At 38.2% G+C, this 21651-nt stretch overlaps 1 protein-coding gene across 5 annotated transcripts; it reads left to right on the top strand.

Annotated features, from left to right (window-relative positions):
• Positions 1–10899: 10899 nt before the first annotated feature.
• On the top strand, positions 10900–21274 carry LOC115137912 (E3 ubiquitin-protein ligase TRIM39-like). 5 transcript variants are annotated; one of them, XM_065025334.1, is made up of 8 exons: positions 10900–12957; positions 15435–15514; positions 15957–16296; positions 16442–16729; positions 17325–17516; positions 17612–17638; positions 19310–19336; positions 19740–21274. In XM_065025334.1, the coding sequence occupies exons 5-8, from the start codon at positions 17513–17515 to the stop codon at positions 20543–20545; spliced, it is 864 nt and encodes a 287-aa protein (XP_064881406.1). In that variant the 5' UTR covers positions 10900–12957; positions 15435–15514; positions 15957–16296; positions 16442–16729; positions 17325–17512; the 3' UTR covers positions 20546–21274. The 5 variants fall into 5 exon arrangements, with proteins under 5 accessions (XP_064881406.1, XP_064881405.1, XP_064881404.1 ...); XM_065025333.1 differs by having other exon boundaries at positions 15386–15514; XM_065025332.1 differs by having other exon boundaries at positions 13182–15514.
• The last annotated feature ends 377 nt before the right edge of the window (positions 21275–21651 follow it).

The following is a 21651-nucleotide window of genomic DNA, read 5'->3' as shown; positions in this document are numbered from 1 at the left end:
ACAGAGCGGAGAACAGCTCAAAATAAAAGTAAAATGATTGTCCACATTAGCCCACTTTTTCCAGCAGGAAAAAGTTTCTGATACCCTCTCTTCACATCTCCTAAGAGATGTGATATAGTCCAGATACATTACTCCAAGCAAAAACGAAGACATAATCCAAAAAGGAAAAATATCCTAAACTAGGTATGTCTATCCGGAAATGGCCCACAAAGAAAAATAATTTCCCCCTCTTCCCATCCCAGATGGGACACGACATACAATGGAGAAGCTTAATCAATAAAAGCAACTGGATCCCCCTCCTAAAATTGCTGCAAAAACTGAAAGATGGGTCTCATGCTCCATACCGTTATCTCGCACCTGGCTCCTGTTATCTAACCAAAAAGACCGCTTGTTCTCGCAACCCCACGCTCTGAATGTGCCCTCCCTTCTGTATTTTTTCCAGCATGAGAAAGTTCCATGGCCCTGATACTTTTAAGAATGGTTCAAATCAGCTAGGTAGCATAACACATACATACATCCACACAAGGCAACAGCAGATAATATTCAATCATATATATGGTAATGGCTATAATGTAAAATAACCCCAAGGGTGTGAACAAAAACTCAGCAATGAATCATATAACAGTTACAAAGTGTAAACTACCTTCATGTCAAAAGAGAACAGCTCATTCAAAAACAGAACAAAAGAAAATAGTGTGAAATTTAGGTCCCCCTTTTGACACCAGCTAGGGTGTCACTCAATTATCCTTTATTTCAGCAGTCATAGCATTTCATGAAAATAATAAAACGTTTATTACTAATAACAAGTTATATATGCCTTTGTTGTATGCCCTTGTTCCCCCCAAGGGTGTCACTTATCAAAAACAGGATAAAACTTTATTGTTATTGACATGTAAGATGTAGGATAAAACTTTGGTCATGGAAAACAGAGTAAAGAATTATTAGAAACCATCTGGTCCTCTCAGCTACTTTTATCCTGTACCAGGTGGGCTCCAAGCCACCCAGGGACTCCAAACCATGTGTCATCATCAGTCAGTCCCATCCTCCCCTGAAAGCATGCGTCCGTATCAGCATCGCCAACTGGAGCATCAAGCAAAGGCATCATGCCTGAAGCCCTCACCACATCTGTAACAGACTTGTCAAAACACAGTATGATGCGAGCAGCACATCACATCAATAACAAATAATACAAGAATTAGGGTCAGAAATCCAGTAACCATCCTACCAGTGCACTTACCAGGCCAAGAGAACAGACTCCTCCACCCCCCCCCCGTGGACCTCATCTTAGCAGATAGTGCATCAACCCCGCCTTAGATTGTGAAGTTTAAAAACTATCATCTGGACTGGTATTAGGAATATACGTGCAACATTGTTTACCGAACATCTTGCAGACGTCCCCCTGACTGGCAAGAAGCATATCCAAGGCAAGTCTATTCTGTCTGGAAACCCCAAATGTGGCCTCAAGCTGTTCAGACATACTAGTGAGTGCATCACGGGAGTAATTCACAAAACGCTGTTGATCATAGTAGATATAATTAATCCATGCAGTCTGTCCAGCATCCACCATGGCTGGACCCATAGTAGGTAGTAAGTGCCAGAGTCCATCATTCCTACCCAAGGCCTGAAACTCATGAGGAATCCCCACTGACACTCCCAACAGGTTAGTGTGTATGTCAACTACATCCTCTGTCCATGGAGCACTACTACATCTGTCTCCCATGGGATGGAATGTTTTCAGGTCCCCTGGTTACAGAACTCAGCAGCTGTTCAGCAACAACATCAACAATGGTCAGTGGAATTATCAAACTGGTCAGACCACACGTACCTTGCCATTCTCCTCTAAGAATGGGTCTCAGCCCTCTTTTGGCTTCACTCATCCACCATACATCAGCCAGACCACTAGTTTGGTTTAGGCCTGTAACTGGCCAAGTGGAATTAATGGTTATGTTACTCCTGCAATCAGCTTCAGGCAATCTCCCATAATCAATGCCATTACCTGTACCCGTGATGCACTCGTAATTGCCCCCATATGCCTCAACACCCCAAGAGGCCCGATGAGGAGGTACTGCAGGAAACACAAGGCTCAAAGAGGAACAGAGGGTTGAATTGGGCTTAACCTGGTAAAAACTTCTCAAAATACACAACCACCCCTCTCCTTCTCCTACAGCAAATGGGTGTAGCCAGAACAGGTCTAGCATAACTTCAAATAATACAGTCCTTTCCTCTCAGGGTTTTAGCTGTGTACCTCATATAAGACAGCCACAAATTGTCCCTACTATCAAAACCAGTCTCAGTTTCTAATTGATCAATAGCCGAATAGACTCTAACATTAATTACCTGAATGGTATTTTTAACACAGTGGTGGTAGAGGAGTGTGTCCGGCTACCTCTGGTCTTGGCAGTACCTTGATAGAAAACACACCCATCATGTCTGTCCTCGTCCTTTGTAGTCCGAGGGTGTGAGTGCCTGCATCAGAGAGCTTAATAGTTTTGATGGTTAGTAGGATTTCATCACCTTTACAAAGTTCAACATTGCTCCCAGGTTTCCCCATATCATGGAAAACCTATCCACCCTTGTGGGATCCTCCATGCTATAAGGATACCCTCTTCTCCAATCCTAGAACTGTCCGAAGTCGGTTATCATGTAATCTCTACTCTAACTTCTTGTCTACCCAGATCTAGGGATTCTTATGCTTATTTTGGAACAAAATACACATCACTTAGCCAGAGCCAGACACATCTTCACTTCTATGAACAAAAACAGGGGTGATAGGACAGGTAGGGTTACTTCATTCGAGAGTTGGCCCCCGGAATTCTGTTAATTCCAGTTCTTCTCCCGAACTCTGTTTATTGTCCGACAGTGAAAAAATGTCTTACCCTTCCGCCGTGCGATATGAATCTGGGTAGCTCTTTCAGCTAGCTGTCACCAGGGGTCTTCTATGGTCCCCAAGCCTCTGGGACTGGATTGAGGGACTTCACCTGTAGTTCACCTGTAATGCATACAATCCTGGACATACAGGCTTGGTTAACAAACAATTTCTCATATGTTTTATCTGATTATATCTTTAACTTCTATTCCCAATTGTTAGCTTACATTTTTTTTTTTTCCTATCCAATAAGCCCCATCCTATCCTAGACCACAATTTACCCATCCCCCTTTTGATACCTGACTCTGCCCAGGTATCAACCTTACCTACTCTAAATACTGACTTAGGTAAGATTAGTATATTATCCTTATGTCTGACATCATGAAGGAGCCCCTTTTAGTTTTCCACATGTCCAATTCTCCCTTGGGCGTCAATCCAGTACCAATTCCCTGTCAAGTTTCTTATCTACTTAAGAACTATCTGCGCTACTTATATATTTTCTTAAATATATATTTACCAATTTAAACCTTTTCTCTCATATTTCTCAAATACCACTAAGCTTCTAACTGTTTCACTTTATCCAAAATCATGTCTATGAGTGTCAATCTCTAAAGTCCTTACATTTCCTTTATCAACCTAACAATAATCCTAAATCATCACAGATGTCCTATATACCTGTTAAATTTAATACTATTTTTATTTATTTTTTTTAAATCCCTAATGGTAAAAAAAAAAAAAAAAATTCAAAACAAATGCTTATCATATCAAAATCCTTCCTTCAAGGACTCTCAGTATTCTATCTGACAATAACATGAATTTAATATATGTTGCAGAGTGCAGAATTCCTTGTCTACAGTGATTTATCACCCCTAAGAACTGAAACTTATTTTTCTATGTAATTCCCTGCCCTATTGGCTTAATATATATCCTATCCTAACCTCATAACCTAAACTCCTTTATAATGAATTTACCTTAAAACTAGTACTCAATATGCCCACATTCATTATACCAATGACTCTCCCCCAAGGCTGATCAGACCTTAGAAGACAGTCATGATAAGGTCCATGAGTCAACCCACCCTTTTATAGTCAAGTTCTATACTACACTAGACATATTAAAGAACCCTTTATCCTTAAAATCCAAATTCACTTGTGTAATTTAAAACTCATAAAATAAAAACTCATAAAGTTCCATATTTGAGCGTCTCTTTAAAATACCTTTGCACCAAAACAAATAGTCCTAACAAATGTTTTATGTGTATATATTTGCAAACCTTAATGATTAATCAAAACTTCCAGGCCTTTCCAATTTGGTCGTTTATGGCCTCATTCTCCCCAATATTATAATCCCTGATATTTAATACAAATAACGTATTTTCCCTTGGCTCCTTCAACTCACATTTACATCTCAATAAAACAAAACACCATCTGCGTGTTCCTCAAGGAAAAACAACTTGCCCCTGTTACGTATGTCTACGTATCAAGGGAAATATTCAAATAACCAAATTCAACCTCGCTAGTTTACTGAAACATGTACAATGTTTTACCATAGAGGTTGCTTTTCACCATTAATACCCTGACACCGTTCCACATAATGGAAACAGTGCTCAAATTCACTGGTGCTATTCAAACGATCAAACCAAGAATCAACAACCATCAGAATCCACCATCACGATGTTTTATGACTCAGACATCCAATCCCTCTCTCTCACGGCCCAATTACAGTCCAAATAAACGCCACAAATCAATGATACCCACCCAGCGAATCAGCTGCTAGTTTTTAGCATCTTTCCTGACGATTTACATACTCCTTTTAAAGGACACTAACCATTTTCTCTGTCACCCCCAGTCAAGACATCATTTCCGTGGCGACGGAAACCTCGCGAGTGATGTCATCAACAAGCGCTCAATCTTGACTCATTTCGCAACGATTTTCAACTCATTGTAAATAATGGTTGGCCTTCTGCAACAACAGTATTTCGGGTTCGATAAACCAAACCTAATTTATCACATCTGTTGAATCCTGAATTAGAGTTTACAACATCAATCAACATCTCTCAATTCGCTAATCTTATAAAAACATTTCGATGGACACAAATCTATCGTAATTGTTCCCTCGTTATTATTCAGAATTAATTTGATTCAAGTCACTGTCTTCTCTATTGATACAGTAATTTAAATACGACCCAATTCTCAATACATTATTCCAGCAGATCTAGTGAACAGATATCGTCTTGCATCGGAATTCGCTTCGTTATTATTTTAAATTGAAATAGTCTATCAATTTAACCTAAACAATCTATTGAAAACGTTCAATTTATCTCTTATACAAACACTAGCGACCATAACTTTCCAGGCAATCATTCAAATAGATTATTTACAATCAAAAACTCTGAATTCAGCCAGCGCCATGACTGGGAATGGAACTCGGGCCTCCCGCGTGGCAGGCGAGAATTCTACCACTGAACCACCAATGCTATTGTGAATATCTAAAATTACTCCGGATATAAACCCCATTTACAAAGTAAAATCTAAACAAGTCACTATCGGTAATTCCCAGAAAAATAATAGCCCAATTTTAATAGTACGAACGTTACTCCAGCTATGATTCTCAAATTCCAAATTGCACATATTAGCAATCAAAGAATAAAATCGACACTAATGACTAGGAAACAGATGCGCCTTTTAATTGAAAGTAGATTGTTTACTTATGCAACGTATTTCAGTTACTTTACTACTTCACATTAATCACGCAATGATAATTAGTTTGATGGAAAACCTTAGGCTTTGTACAACATTATAAATTACATCGAGCATCCCTCGAATTCTCTAACTTTATGGAAAACAGTTTATTCAATAAATCCCGCAACTTCTCTCATACTGGGAAGAAAAATTATTACATGTTCAGACTTTAAGGGCAGTTTAATTTAACATGTTTCACCCAGACGGAGATAATCCAATATGCGTTCTATAGTTACATCGTTAGGGTAAGATAACCAGAAGTGGACACTCTAATCAGTTTCTAGAGCTCAATTTCCCAGATTTTGTAGATTATTTTAATAGTGCTTAAAAACTTAATCTTTACTATAACTTTCTCTGCAAAACAACCAGATCAATTACAACCAAAAACTCAGATATATATAACTATTCTTTACACCTCAGCTGGGAACCGAACCCCGGCCTCCCACGTGGCAGGCGAGAACTCCACCACTGAGATTCTCCGCAAATAGACCCAATTTTCAGTTATACGCATTTGTTACTCCGGCATCTGAACAACAGAAAATAGCACTAATTTAAACGCCCAAAGTTTTCCCTCAATTAGGATTCTCATTAATCTCGCTCCCTTCGTATCTGACCCTTCTTTCTTAAATACGTGATTTTTGTTCTTTTCTGCCTCTTTCTCTCTATGTAACAACCAACAATCTTAATGGAAACAATTACAACCACTTTGCATTTTAATATAAACAGTTACAAATAGACAAAACATACAATTACAGGTTATATCTCTGACCTCTATTAATTCGACCCCTATCAGACCGAGCTAAGCGGATTTACTGGATAGAATTCAACTCTAGAATCCAATTCTATCCCCTACTGATCCCTATCGAATTTAACCCCTATCAGAATTAATACACGTTAATACACGATCTCTCTGACCCCTGAAAGCCGATCCCTATCGGCGAATCTCTCTATTCCCGATCCCTATCGCACTAACCCCTATCAGCATTGATGCGCATGTCCAACCCCTATCGGAACTGAATTTATATATATGTCCGATCCCTATTGGAACTTTTTAGGCCTTTAATTGATCTCTCATCATTGAAAGCTATCAGACTGTGACTGATATCTCATCATTGATTCATATCACACCAGCCGTCGCTGGCTTGTTACTACATATCTTCACTACACTGTTCTTTTCGACTCGTCAGCAAATTATAAATTTACACAAGAATTCATACTTACTCGGAAATACTGATCAAAATTTAGGCAGACTATACGACAATATGCAAAGTTTGATTTAACAGGTTTTGCTTACCTTATTTATGGTGCACCTTTAGATCAGTTTCCCGAGTTGAGTAGAATTGTTGTCCACCCCCCGAGCCCGTCCTTCTCGAATCTCCCTCTCCACGCGCTCACCCCTCTCTCACATCCAATCTGCCCGCTTCGACTGGACCGTTAGTTAACCATCCTCTGCGTACCATTTCTGTTAGCAATTGGATATGTAGATGGGTGAGCCGGTCAAGGATCGATTCAGACTAAGTGGTAAATTTTATGACAAGTAAACAGTTTATTCAGAGTGAAAATATCTGGTACACGTAAATACGGCTCTTCCGTTAGTTCGTGTTGGAACAGCAGGCAGAGAGCGTAAACAGTCAGCACAGCTCTTATATACGTCACAGAAAGTAGGTTGACCCTAGGAAGATCGGATCTCCGGATTGGTTCAGCTGGTTGTAGTCTGTAGTCTTCCGCCATTGGCTCAGTTGTCTGTCCATCATCGTAGGGTCTTCTTCGGGCACACAGTGTTCGGTTAAAATTAAAAGGAGATTGTGTGTAATGTGGGAGCTATCCTGTAGGGGACCCCACAGGCTTTACTGTGAGTTGTAGCCATGTAATTAGCAGTAAGTTAGTCACCTGCATACGAAATAGCAATTCCTTACAGTACCCGACTGACTACATAGCTTATAGATAAAAGACTACAAGTAACGTAAACTCACGTAAACTCGTACATCGCCTTGGTCCGTACAATTGCCCTTATTTTAGCACCCAAAAAACGTAATACTTCCAGATCAACTGTAATGTCAATACCATTGTAAAGCACAATTTCTCCCCTTTCCAACAAATTCAATTACATAACCTAAACGCTGCCCGGTTCTGCAATTCAAGCAGGCAATGAGCCCCGTTGGGTCTTTTTAAAAATGGCGGGTGGGGAAGCGAAACTAATGCGTGATAGTGAGAAAGAGAGATGATGTGTAGGAAAATAGCTTTTTTTCATTCGATCTGTCCAACTTATCACCTTATCGCCTCTAAAATGTAAATAAAAGACAATAAAGAGTTTATATAATGTGTCATTACATACCTATTTGAAGGTTTGTGTCGAATTTGAATCAGGTTTTTAGGGCGGTGATAAGTAAACAGCGGCATTGGGAATGATGATCGCATGCAATGATGACGCAAAAAATGACAAGGTATCCCCCCCTTACCCCCGTCACTGTCCATTTCTTGTTTTAAAACAATGAGAGAAGTGCTACACCAAGTGGAGAGAGATTGTATAACAGAAATAGTTGCTTTATATGTGCTGTACGTTACGACATGACACGTCACGATGTAACGGAGGGTCCGTTTTTTCAACTTTTCTCCCATACTATAGAGCCCTTACCATGCCGATCAACTCTTGAATAGAAACCTAGTTCACACCCCCGATTTTGAAGTCAACACAATCGCTACAGTCCCATTCGTTTTCTTTGTAGCCTCGTTTGAATGTTGCGGTTGTGCACATTTGCACGGAATGGGGTGAGTTTACGTTACATATTGTTTATTGTTTTTGTTTTTTAACCTTTATTTAACTAGACAAGTCAGTTAAGAACAGATTCTTATTTTCAATGGTGGCCTAGGAACAATGGGTTAACTGCCTGTTCAGGGGCAGGAAGACAGATTTGTACCTTGTCAGCTCAGGGATTTAAACTTGCAACATTCCGGTTACTAGTCCAACACTCTAACCACTAGGCTACCCAATATTTGAGGAAAACAGAGAAACTACATGGATTAATAACAGTAAGTGCAACATTAACATCTGGACTAAGATTGCTAGGCTAGCTAAGTGATAGTGAGCCTGCTGTAACTAGTGTTAAACATATTGTTTGAGAAGTTGGGATCATTACCCTGAAACACAATACACCTGAAGAGAAACTGCCTCTGCGGAAGAACCAGTACCAGAAACACGACCTTGACGTCCAGCAGATCTGCAAAGGCCATGGCACCAGCCTGTGGACCCATCAGGGCACGTACAACCGCAACAAGTTGTATCAGCGCCAGGCCGCTTGCTGTGTACACGGTTTACATCAACACGTCCTACAACAAAAGTAGGATAGGATTCATTTTAATGTCCCAGAGGGGAAATTGTCTTAGAGGCAGAGTACTGCTGTAAACCAAATACATTCAACATAATACATACATTGTCTCGTACAGCCACATGCATTATACATATTGCACACATATTGCAGGTCCTCTTGGCTGAAGAGTTTCTGCGTGTACTCCCCAGCCTGTTATCGTGGCCTGTGATGTCATCCGTAACCGTTGTCTTCCTGGTTACTTTGAAAGGTATCGCTAGAAGCTGCCTGACAGGAGAGCTCCGCGCTATCGCCCACATGGCTAACACGGTAACGCCTAGTTCTAGAATTGTTCTTCATAAAATCTGATTTTAAACGTAACCTTAACCACACCTCTAGCTAACAAACAGGAAAATAAAGGTAGCTATATTTGATTATGGATGGTTTTTACACAAATTACTTCAGCTATTTGCTGTAGCCCAACAACAACAACATATGACCTCAACACAGAAGCAAGCTATTGATAGCTAGCTCAATTCCAAATGCCAATCCTACAGTTTCCCACAAAACATGGCTAGCTAGCGAATGTAAATCAGTTCAAAACCAATATCAAACTTATTCAAATTGTCACCTTACAATGCATACAATGGAATTTTGAAACACTATCTAGCTAGCTACTCCATATTCCAAGCTACAGTATGACACATCTCAAACTGCTGAGAAAAATTGCTAGCCAACGTTACAAATAAACAAACAGCGCATCTGTCTGTTGTGCATTGACTGCAGTGTGCAAATGCATTCTTGTTAGCTATTTTCCCCCAACATCGGGCACCCCCTAATTTAGGACACTCTACAGGTTAGAGGATTATATCACCTCGAGCTCAACATTTAAATGGACTGGAAAATTAAGGTAAGTTTTGCAACTACAGACAACCTTCTAGCTAATTCGCTGACCACCGATTTTCATTGCAATTTATGTACGTTAGGTTTTGAGAGTTTTCATTTTTTTTGGGACACGCTGTATATTTAAACATTTGACTGTACGACAGACCACACATCATTTAAAATCAAACTTTTTACCTCCTAAATGTAGCTAGCGGATTTCACACATGCTTTGTTTTATCGGAAGGCTAGCCAACTATCTAGTAAACACTTCGGATACGAGGTTGGTCACTATTTTTGTATCAAAATTAAACGGATATATCTTGTAATTGAACAAAACAGTAAGGTGGCCAATAATACTGGACCTATTTTTTTGCTAAACCGTTTATCAAAACTCTGCTAGTCGTAGTATTTCCACTGAAATGTTAAACATGCTAATTTCTAACACATTAGCTAACATTTTTACAACACCAATAATCACAAAACATTGATGGCTTGATCACAAGATAACAGTGTTGAAGGTAATATATGTCTTAAAAGCTGTTGAATATGCCGATAATACTGGTTGCTACTCTATCATTAGAAAAGCTCACCAGTTTTTAACATGCATAACACATTCCGCTACGCTCCTTCTCCTGTCTTCTTGACATTTTAATCCAAATGTGTGCTGATCAACAGTGCCAAATTAACAACTGTGCCATGTGTTAGACATTTGTCAACATCTCTGCCATACACACCTGTGTGAAGTTGGATACAACAAGGACTAGCTACAATATTGGAATTTGTGGTTCGCTTTCAAAATTAAAGTCCCCCATTGAAAGTAATTCAAACGGATACATATAGTGGAAGCATGCCATATTTGAACTAGATAATGATTACCAAGATCGGGGTGTTATATAAATTAAACAAAATGCAATAATTAGTTAATTTCAACCTGTGAATGTAATCGCATTTAGAATTGCATTGGGGACAAACGTACACTGAACATCTTCAGGTATGGATCGTGCACCCATGAAATGGATTATCAGCCTACTCAGTGACACAGAACACAAATGTGTTGAGTTTACACAAATATTAGCATCTTAGCTCTCATTGCAGGACTTTGACTATAAAGCCTATTGTGGGTATTCAACATACATCTTGGACTGTACAGCCTGCGCTAGAGATTGTGCACTCATGTCATGGGGTATCAGCATTCCAGTGCCAGTCAGAGAACACAACTATGTAGAGTTTACAGAATTATTGTCTAGCTCTTATTTTGCATCTCTGCCCAGTTTGCCTACCTTCAATGAATGGGGCTCTGTTGTTTCTTCGCCCCCAAAGCATTTCAAAGATCACAACCATTTGAGACTGAAAATCCCGATATGGATTGACCATCTATGGTTTGCATGCCCTGCTGAAGGACTATTATGTCGACTAGGTGGTTGGAGTTCATTAGTCCCCAGTGCAGTGTTGAGTATACTGGTAGCTAGACCATAGACTGACTGCTGGTTATGTATCTGGTTATATATATTTGAAAAGTTGTATTCAAAAATACCTTGCTTGATAAACTAGTAGGCAAATTTCCCAGCCAAGCATTTACAGCTAGTAGAGTCATTTTGTTTGTGAAGTGCATTAGCAAAAATATTAGTCCTTTCTTTATAACAAAATGCAATTTACCACTTGGCTGTCTATTATATCACAGGCTCTCCCCATTAACCCCACCTCATAAGATTGCCTGCTGAAAAACACGTATTTTGTTGATGTAGAATAGACATGAGATTTGAAATGAGTATTTGGTTTAATTTTGCATAAGGATGTAACTCAGTTGTCCTGATACGAGCATCCTATTCTTGTTTAGAGACAAAGAATATTACTCAGACTCAGAAGTGACTTATTATGAGTAGCATGATGATTAACAGTCATTTGTTGTAATCTTGTCTTATCATATTTTGTAAACTTTTATGTTTGAATGTGGACTTGAAACCACAAACCTGGTGCGACCTACTGAAACTAGAATCTAACATGTTTTTTTTTCAACAAGAATCAACCTCAGTGAGCTCATTCACACTGAACTCCTTGACTGTAATGCCAAATATCAGGGTTAATGTGTAACTTAGTCTCTAGACTGAATCAGCCTCCAGAGGGAGCCTCTTGACCGTTCATTCTAGAATATGAGTATAGTATGTGATGTCTGGGATGCCAGACTACAATATGAATGTTAGTTGTGTTCTCGTGTGTGTCACTGAAATGCTGATACCATGTCATGGGTGCACAATTTCTGGCTTAGGCTGTACAGTCCAAGATGTATGTTGAATACGCATAGCAGGCTTCATAGTGAGCTGATTTCCCACAGTCAAAGGCTTGCGCTAAGAGCTAAGAAGATCATATTTGTGTAAACTCTACACAGTTGTGTTCTGTGTGTGTCACTAAGTAGGTTGATACCCCATTTCATGGGTGCACGATCCATAGGTTAGGCTGTACGTTGCAATATGAATGTTCATTACTCAAGGGTAGTTCATGGAGCCAACTTCTTAGCCCTTTGACCTCCTCCTCCTCGCTCTTACTTATAAAGTACCTACATTACAGTGGCACCATGCAAAATAGTGTTTTGAAGATCTGTTTAGTCATGATTGGGGCGGCAGGGAGCCTAGTGGTTAGAGAGTTGGGCCAGTAACTGAAAGGTTGCTAGATCAAATCCCTGAGCAGACAAGGTAAAAATCTGTTGTTTTGCCCCTTAACAAGGCAGTTAAATAAAGGTTAAATATATAAAAAATGACTGCTCATACCTTCACTCTTCAGACTCCTCCAGAGCCTCTAAACCATATATTTGTAAGTTAAGTTATGCAAAAGTGAACTTAATATACAAGTTGGTGTTTATTATGGTCTATGCATAGTAAATAAAGGTATTCTAACTTTAAAACCCACCAGACTGCTTGAACCTTAGTTTCTTCAAACCATTTCACACTTTTGTTGGATTCGATTTAACCTGTTGTTGTTTTCTATGATTCCCCATTTCAGCTCAACATTGGAAGCTCCAGACACATTAATTGCTCAAGGACATCCAAAGTCCATTGATGGTTAAACATTAATCATTGTAATAAAATGCTCTATGGAGAAAAGGAAAGAGTTTAACTGATCTTCAACAGACTCTCCATTTTAAACTTTCTGTGGCAGCGTTCAGGTAACAATTTCTATCCATTCATTTATAAACGCATATGATGAGTTTCATTCCATAACGCTATATATCCATTTTCAGAAATGTTGGTAAATTCACTTTTATTGTTTCAAAAAATTATGAAAGAGATTGGTGTGGTGTGTTTTTTTCACTATCTAATCATGGCATAGGGTTGTTCAATGACTGACATGTTTTTCTTTAAAATCTATCACTTAATGGTTTCATTCCAGAGAGACAAAACATCATGTTATAAAAATGCTATACAGTATCCGTCAAAAGATTGGACCCACCTAATTATTCAAGGAAGTGTGCAAAGCTGTCAAGGGTGGCTACTTTGAAGAACCTCAAATTTAAAATATATTTAATTTGTTTAACACTTTTTTGGTTACTGCATGATTCCACATGTGTTTTTTCATGGTTTTGATGTCTTCACTGTTATTCTACAATGTAAAAAATAGTAAAAATCAATAAAAAACCCTGGATTCAGCAGGTGTGTCCAAACTTTTGGCTGGTACTGTATGTCCGCCTCACTCTGCTAGGTTTTACAGTCAATTTGAACAAATAACAAAACATTTTATATGAACTGTACAAATTATACATTTGTGACATTATTTAAATAAAAGTATTCAATACAGTAATATGATATCTGTACGGTATGTAAACCATTTACATATAACATTTACATTTAACATTTTATCCAGAGCAACAGTAGGTGCATTCCTCTCAAAATAAAAAGATGAGAACCTCATTTCACAGTCATATATATATATATATATATATATTTGATACAATCATTCCAATCCAGCTAAACAATGGATATACAGAATTCTGATTTTTTTTAAATGACACATACACACACATACACATCTAACATCTATCAATAAAAATCTAAGAACAGTAATATTTTACACACACTTAAAGGTACGCATAAGATATCATTTCTGATGAAAAAACACCACTTAGAAAAATGTGTAGATATAGAAATAATATATTTAGATATGCTAGTCTTGTCATCTGTTGCAACAGGACTTTTTAGACCAACTATATTCAACCATTTTTGTATTCACCACATCCTTGTTTTGGTCTGTAATAAATTTCTTCTTCTTTGGTGAGGATTAACGCCGGTTGGCTTCCAATATATGTTGCATTGCCACCACCAACTAGACTGGAGTATACAGTATATATTCATTATACTCTGTGATACAAAATGGAAACAGGAAAAAAACTATCATTTCAACTCACCCTACACTCATTAAAAACCCACAATCCTATTCCCCTATATAATCCTACACCAGGCCTACCGCCTGGGAGGACGGAACACTACCACTCATCACCCGCTGCAACACTTCTGCAGTAAAACCTCGCAATCCCAAGTACTTCTCTGCAGCTGCCACCACAACCTCTACCTTCTTTAACTAGCGTTCCATTTCTGCAGTAGAGTTGATAACCATGGCTATGGATGCTAAGACTCGCACCTCACTGAAGAACATATTATTCCTATCACTCTCCATTGGCCTACTCACCGGAATCCTCTCAGTATCCCTCGCCCTGTACCCATCTTCCTCTACCACTGCCTCAGCATGACACCTTCTGTACTACTCTGACCCTGGCAACCTGCCATTCTCTCACCAGACACATCCAACTGCCAGCATACCTATAACAACGTAATGGGTTCGGGACAAAAGCTCTCACGGGAAAACTGACACATCCTAACTTAACTTTGTCGGGTAAAAACTCATCAGGACAGACAGTCTTCCCTGTCACCATGCTCTCCACCAGGTCTGCTTCGCACCAAACGTTGGGCAACACATACACCAGGAATCTTACATTTCAATTGCTCCTCAACACTTAATGCCACCCAGTTATAATTCCTTTCAATGGCACCCTGCTCCGGAGTTCTTGTCCCTAGGCGCTTGGTTCGGAGTGCCCACTCCCTCTGGACAAAAAGACCATCACGAGTCTACCTCAAGTTACTTTCATTGACTCAGAAGTCCCCTACCTCTTTTCCACCCAACCTGACACCACACATGGATCCGCCAGAAGGCAAGGATCCATTCTCTCCAAAGATCTCATTCCAACTCATCCTCATCATCATTGGGACGAGGCTCAACCTCGACCATCTTCACCACACCTGCCACCGCAGGTAATTCATCGTCAGTCTTGACAGATTTATTTTCGTCCTCCACCCAAGTGTTGTGATTCATCCAACGTCCTCATTTTGACTTCGGCATATTTCCTTCTTCCTCAGTTCCCTTTCTGTCGTCAGAATAAATTGCTTTTTTTTGTGAGAAATCAAATGTATATGAATTGCTGTGTTTTCACACATGGATGTCAATGCACAATTCATTTTAAATATCCTCCCCGAAAATGTGTGATACCAAGTAAGTTCATGGTATCATGTGATTTTTAAAAATCTTAATATTTGTTTTTGTAGATTAATGAACTGTGCGTTGAACGGGACCTGGATTTATGTTCCCTGTCAGGTGCATCATGGGACCTTTGATTCAGCAAGTCTGTTTGTTAACATTCCTCATCCTCTTTAATGGCTGTTCATCTGTTGCAGGTAATTACAATTACAAGTAATATTTTGTCCATGTTAACATTTACCTACAACTTAAGTATAATAAACGTATGTTCGAGATTGACTGCATTGCGGATCTAAAAATCACCTTGCATCTTAAAAAACAAGAAAATATTATTATATGTACGGTAGATCAATCAGATTTTCCTTGTGTAGCACAATGCCTTACAAATTCTTGAATCGCTCAAACATTTGTGTCATGTTGTATTCAGCACGGATTTCTATTAAGTAGGCTTATAGATTTGTAAAACAATGTATATGTCTATTTCTTTGGTATTAGTGGTATATACAGTAGTATGATGTACACTTTTGTTGAAACTTTGTGTAAATGTCTTGATACATGTGCAAATGTCTTGATATGAGCCGCTCTTATGTTTGTGTCCTTCAGACTGATATTGCAACACTTTCTCGTCTCTCCCTCCAGATAAGCAGCTTGTTGTCCCTCCTGACCCTGTAGTTACCTCTGCTGGTCATGATGTCATCCTTCCTTGTCATCTCTCTCCTCAAACCAGGGCTGTTAACATGGATATCAGGTGGTTTAAGGAAGGAGAATTCGCTAGCCCCCTGTACCTGTATGATGGTGGAAAGGTAACAGAGGTGGAAAGGCTATGAGGGAAGAGTGAGTGTGTTCACTCAGGAGTTGGAGAAAGGCAATATATCACTGCTGCTGAATAATGTCATGGCTTCTGAAAGGGGAATCTACAAATGCCATGCCAGCTACATGGACTGGATTCAGGAACTGCCTGTTGTACTACAGGTTAAACGTACGTAAATAAGAACTCATTCAGTAAGAGGATCATTTTAATCCATTCCTGTCTAGTGCAGAATCATCAAAGCAGATCAACAGAATGTAGAGTATTTTAGATTTCACAATAGGGTAAAACTATTCTTTCACCTGTTTCTTTACAGAGCAGGGCAGTGTCCCCAGGATCTCCATGAGGAAGCACCACAGAGTGTTCATCCAGCTCAGCTGTAGCTCAGAGAACTGGTACCCAGAGCCTGACATGTTGTGGACAGACAGCAGTGGGAAGGAGATCACCTCAGCAGAGACATAGAGACCCAAACAGAAGGAGGGGGGCGTCCTGTACTCTATAACCAGTCACGTGAGAATAGGGATGGACCAACTGGAGGGGGTCACATGTGTGGTGATTTCACAGTACCAGGGAACCAAGATGGAGTCTAAACTGCAGATGACTGGTGAGTTTAGGGACTGGAATATACTGTAGACCAGGAATAGACAACTGGCAGCCCCCCTTGTGTTGGACCAATTTGACCACCTCCAAAAAAATCTAAATTTACTGTTTAGAGATAGAATAATAAAATACTGGAGGTGAAATGTATAAACTTGGTTGTGCATCAGCAGTCACTCAATTATCCCATGTCATCTATTTTATTATTTATTGGTAAATTAGTCTAGTAACCAGCTATCTAAACTTGTAGTAAGCATATTTGAATTATTGATTGGCGTGGGGCCTATTGATCATAGAAAACTGCAAACATTTGCCTCCACCTGATGGCAAAATGATCAGTTCTGTTTCTTTGTGGCCCCCACCCTCATCACAGTTGCACATCCCTGCTGTAGACCAATGCCTTTAACAAGTGGTCTAGGGGATGTTTGTTCATCATGTTAGTAATGTGTAAAGTTCAGACTCAAGGTACGGCTTATAGAAGACAAAGATTAGGTTGGAGTATGATTAGGTTGTCAACAAGGAATTAAAATATCAAGTAATATATGTAAATGTATATAGAACTCATTTACAAATATTTTTTATTTTTTATTTTTTTACAATAGACAATATGAATACAAAATTAAAAGCTATGGATCAAGGTATGCAATATTTATCTTCAATATATACAGCATTTCCTTAAAATGAATCATTTAAAACTGTTTTAATTCAAACCAAAATAACAACTTTCCTCTACTGCATATTACAGAGCTCATCAAAAAAGACAGAGGAACTCACTTATAAGGATAAGTTAATGGGTACGTATTATGTGTTTTACAGTTGATGGACCACTATTTATTTCACAAGTATTAAAAGTGAATTGATACAGAAACATGATTTTGTATTTTCACAGGAATTACTGAAACAATCCCAGACTCTGGTAACTATCGACTTCTTTCACATTAATGCTGCACAAACTTCAAGTGATTTGTCATCTAAGCATATAATCCATGCAGTTTCTTTTTCATATATACAGTGTGGTACTGAATTATTGACACCCTTGATAAAGATGAGCAACAATGACTGGATAAAATAAATAATTCAAATACTGAGCTATGTTGTATGTTCAAATAAATTGGAAATTATATTATTTTATACTAATACAATTGCTCAGAGAAAGAGATTTTGTTTAAGAACTACTCCTTTTTTTTCAAAGGTAGATGTCAAAATTATTTACACTCCTTTTTTCAATATGTTTCAATACCTAAACCTTGCAAAGATTATGACACTGAGCCTATTTCTAAAATGTTTTTTTTGAGTTGGAAAACACATTGGGAGGGATCTCCATACAGAAACCTTCCAGATATTTGATATCGTTCATCTGGACCTCCCTCTTCAATTCAAACCATAGGTTTTCAATGTGTTTCAAGTCCGGAGACTGACATTGTCGTGTGCTTGGGTTCATTGTCTTGCTGAAAGGTCCACTTGCGGCCGAGTGTCAGCCTTCTGGCAGAGGCAACCAGGTTTCTGGCTAAAATGTCCTGATTCTTGATAAATCTCATGATGCCGTTGCACCTTAACAAGGGCCCCAGGACCATTGGAACAAAATAACCCCAATAACATCAATGATCCACCATATTTTATAGTAGTTATGGGGTTATTTTCTGCTCATATATTCTCATTTCGTCACCAAACCCACCACAGGTGTGCGTGGCCATATAGCTCTGTTTTTATGCAATCTGAACAAAGCACTGGTTCCAATCCAAATGCCAGTGTAGTTTAGCAAACTGCAGTTTTTTACATTTTATGGATGACATGAAAATAGAGCTCTTTGGCCACGTGCACCAGTGGTGGGTTTGGTGTCAAAATGAGAATGTATAAGCAGAAAAGATTACTTCTTAAAGGGGACTGCAATTATTGACACCCTTGATAAAGATGAGCAATAATAACTGTATTAAAAAAATAATTCAGATACTGAGCTATATTGTATGTTTAAAAAATCCTGAAATTATATTATTTTATACAGATACAATATCTCAGAGAAATAGATTTTGTTGAACAAAAGATTTACCTTTTTTTTGTCAAAAAGGTTGTAAGTCGCTCTGGATAAGAGCGTCTGCTAAATGACTTAAATGTAAATGTAAATGTAGAGGTCAACATTTTTGATAATTATTGTTGACACCCATAAAGATTCTTCTGAATAAAGTAGTTGAATATTTAGTATTTGGTGCCATATTCCTAGAACGTAATGAGTACATCAAGCTTGTGAATCTACAAACTTGTTGGATACATTTTCAATTCGTTTTGGTTGTGTTTTAGATTATTTTGTGCCCAATAGAAATGAATGGTAAATAATGTATCGTGTCATTTTGGAGTCACTTTTATTAGAAATAAGAATAAAATGTGCTTCTATACACTTCTAATTGTATTCTTATAAAAGTGACTCTAAAATGACACAATACATTGTTTGCAATTCATTTCTATTGAGCACAAAATGATCTGAAACACAACCAAAACTAAGTGTTTAGAAACATTTTCTATTCTTATTTACAATAAAATTGTCTCCAAAATGACTCTCATAACTCTCATTCCTTTTGTTTTCCCTTCTTAGTTTGGAGCTTGATGGTTGATCATGCAGGTAATTATGAACACTTTTATAATTAATATGTGTCATGATGTTTGGCACTAATAGAATATACACACACACACACACACACACACACACACACACACACACACACACACACACACGCCTATATCATTGTATGTTTCATTTTTAACATGTGATCACATTTCCAACCACGAATAAGATTCAATTCAATAACAATGTTTGATATTTTATCTTTTTAACATTAACGTGATCACATTGCCTACCATAAATTCAATTAAATTGTATTGTTTTTTCAATGGTCATGCTAATTCATTTATAGAACAAACATAACATGTTGTAATATGCTAATGTTATTGGATTTATATCTTGTGTTAAAATATCAGAATTCTTTTTAACATTGAAACAAAAATTACATTGACGTTTTTTTCAGTGGATGTGACATTCGACGCTGACACTGCACATGTCAAACTCTCTTTATCTGATGATAACAAATGTCTCAAATTTGGAGAATTAAAAGAAAAAAAGGATTGTGAGAATTTCAAAGAAAAATGCAAAGGAAGCGGCAGTATGAAGTTTGAAGAAGAACACAAAGAAGAAGACACAGAGCGTTTTGGAGGAAAACCTACAGAAAATAGTATGTTAAATGTTTCAGGAAAAGACAAAGACAAGAAAACTGGATTATTTAACAGGATGATGAAAAAAGGACAAAACAACGAAGGTACTCTGAACGTTGAGGAAGTACACAAAGACGAGGCCACTGAGAATTTAGAAGAAAAATGCAAAGGCACTAAAAACAAGTTTAAATATAATCAATGTGTCTTGGGAAAGGAAGGATATGACAAAGGTACACATTACTGGGAGGTTGACCTGGGGAAGAAGAGCCAGTGGAGTGTTGGCATCGCTCAGGACACAGAGAAGAGAGACAACATCCAAATGTATCCAGATACTGGCTTCTGGAGCATATGTTACAAAGATGGAGGACTGAAAACAGTTGAACTGTCTTCCACTTTCCTTCCCATTGAACTGACACCTGAGAAGCTGGGAGTTTTCATGGACTATGAAGGGGGACAGATAACATTTTTCAACGTGGAGAAGAAATGCCACATACACTCCTTCTGTGGCAAGTTTACTAAGAAACTCTATCCATTCTTTGGTCCTTTGTTTGATTGTAAAGAGGAACTCAAAATCTCACCTGTGGTACAAAGAGACAAACCCTCAACCTCCAAGAACTGTTAGTGTAAATAATGGAAGATGACAAAGTCATTGAAAAACAAGATGTTTAGAACTCTTATTATAGACGCTTAATTTAAAGCTGAAAATGTAAATCCTATAATGTAGCTTTTACACATGTTAGTTTTAAAGTGTAGAATATACACTCAGTGTACAAATATTAAGAACACCTTCCTAATGTTGCCGTCGGAACAGCCTCATTTCATTCTACAAGGTGTCTAGATGCTTCCCGCTGGATGGCTTTTGGGTGGTGGACCATTCTTGATAAACACGGGAAACTGTTGAGCATGAAAAACGCAGCAGCGCTGCAAATTCTTGACTCAAACCGGTGCACTTGGCACCTAATACCATTCCCCATTCAAAGGCACTTAAATATTTTGTCTTTCCCATTCACCCTCGAACAACACACATACACAATCAATTGTCTCAAGGCTAAAAAATCCTTCTTTAACCTGTCTCCTCCCCTTCATCTACACTGACTGAAGTGGATTTAACAAGTGACATCAATAAGGGATCAGGAAAGAGCAGTTGATAATGTTTTGTGCTCTCAGTGTTAATCTATTTAAATATAAAGTCTTGGTTGTTTTTAGTACTGTATGACAATATAGAATAATTGACTCACTCACTGTAATTATGTGTTAAAAAAAAAGCTTTTCACTCACTGCACTCAATGTGGTAAAATCTTTAAAAATGTAAAAACTTTTGTTGCAATAATAAAAGTTATTTTAAAATGTGTCATGAACTGATCAAAGTCCTTGTATGTTAGTGGATACTTTTTTAAATTCCCAGAGGCCTCATTTGCAAAATATTATTTATTTTTACATTTCTCTGTAGGAACATTTATTACGATTTATTAAAATATGAGACATATGTCCTTTATAATAAGGTCTACACCCATAAATAAGGTTGTGTTAGTTGCAAAAAAATATCATGCAGAATTTATGTAAACTCCATATTTGCATGTCAGGTTCACGATTTATAAATACCATTGTTCTTGGTGATTTTCTTAGATGCACACTTTACAAACATTTTATTAATGAGGTCCCAGAATAGCCGTCTTGACATTGTAAAGGCCTCTGATGCAGAGCTGTGCTTACCAATGGCTGATTACA

This window comes from Oncorhynchus nerka, linkage group LG12 (genome assembly GCF_034236695.1).
Source record: "Oncorhynchus nerka isolate Pitt River linkage group LG12, Oner_Uvic_2.0, whole genome shotgun sequence".
NCBI lineage: Eukaryota > Metazoa > Chordata > Actinopteri > Salmoniformes > Salmonidae > Oncorhynchus > Oncorhynchus nerka.
Note: the sequence above shows the minus strand (reverse complement) of the source record. Positions and strands in the feature narration are given on the sequence as shown.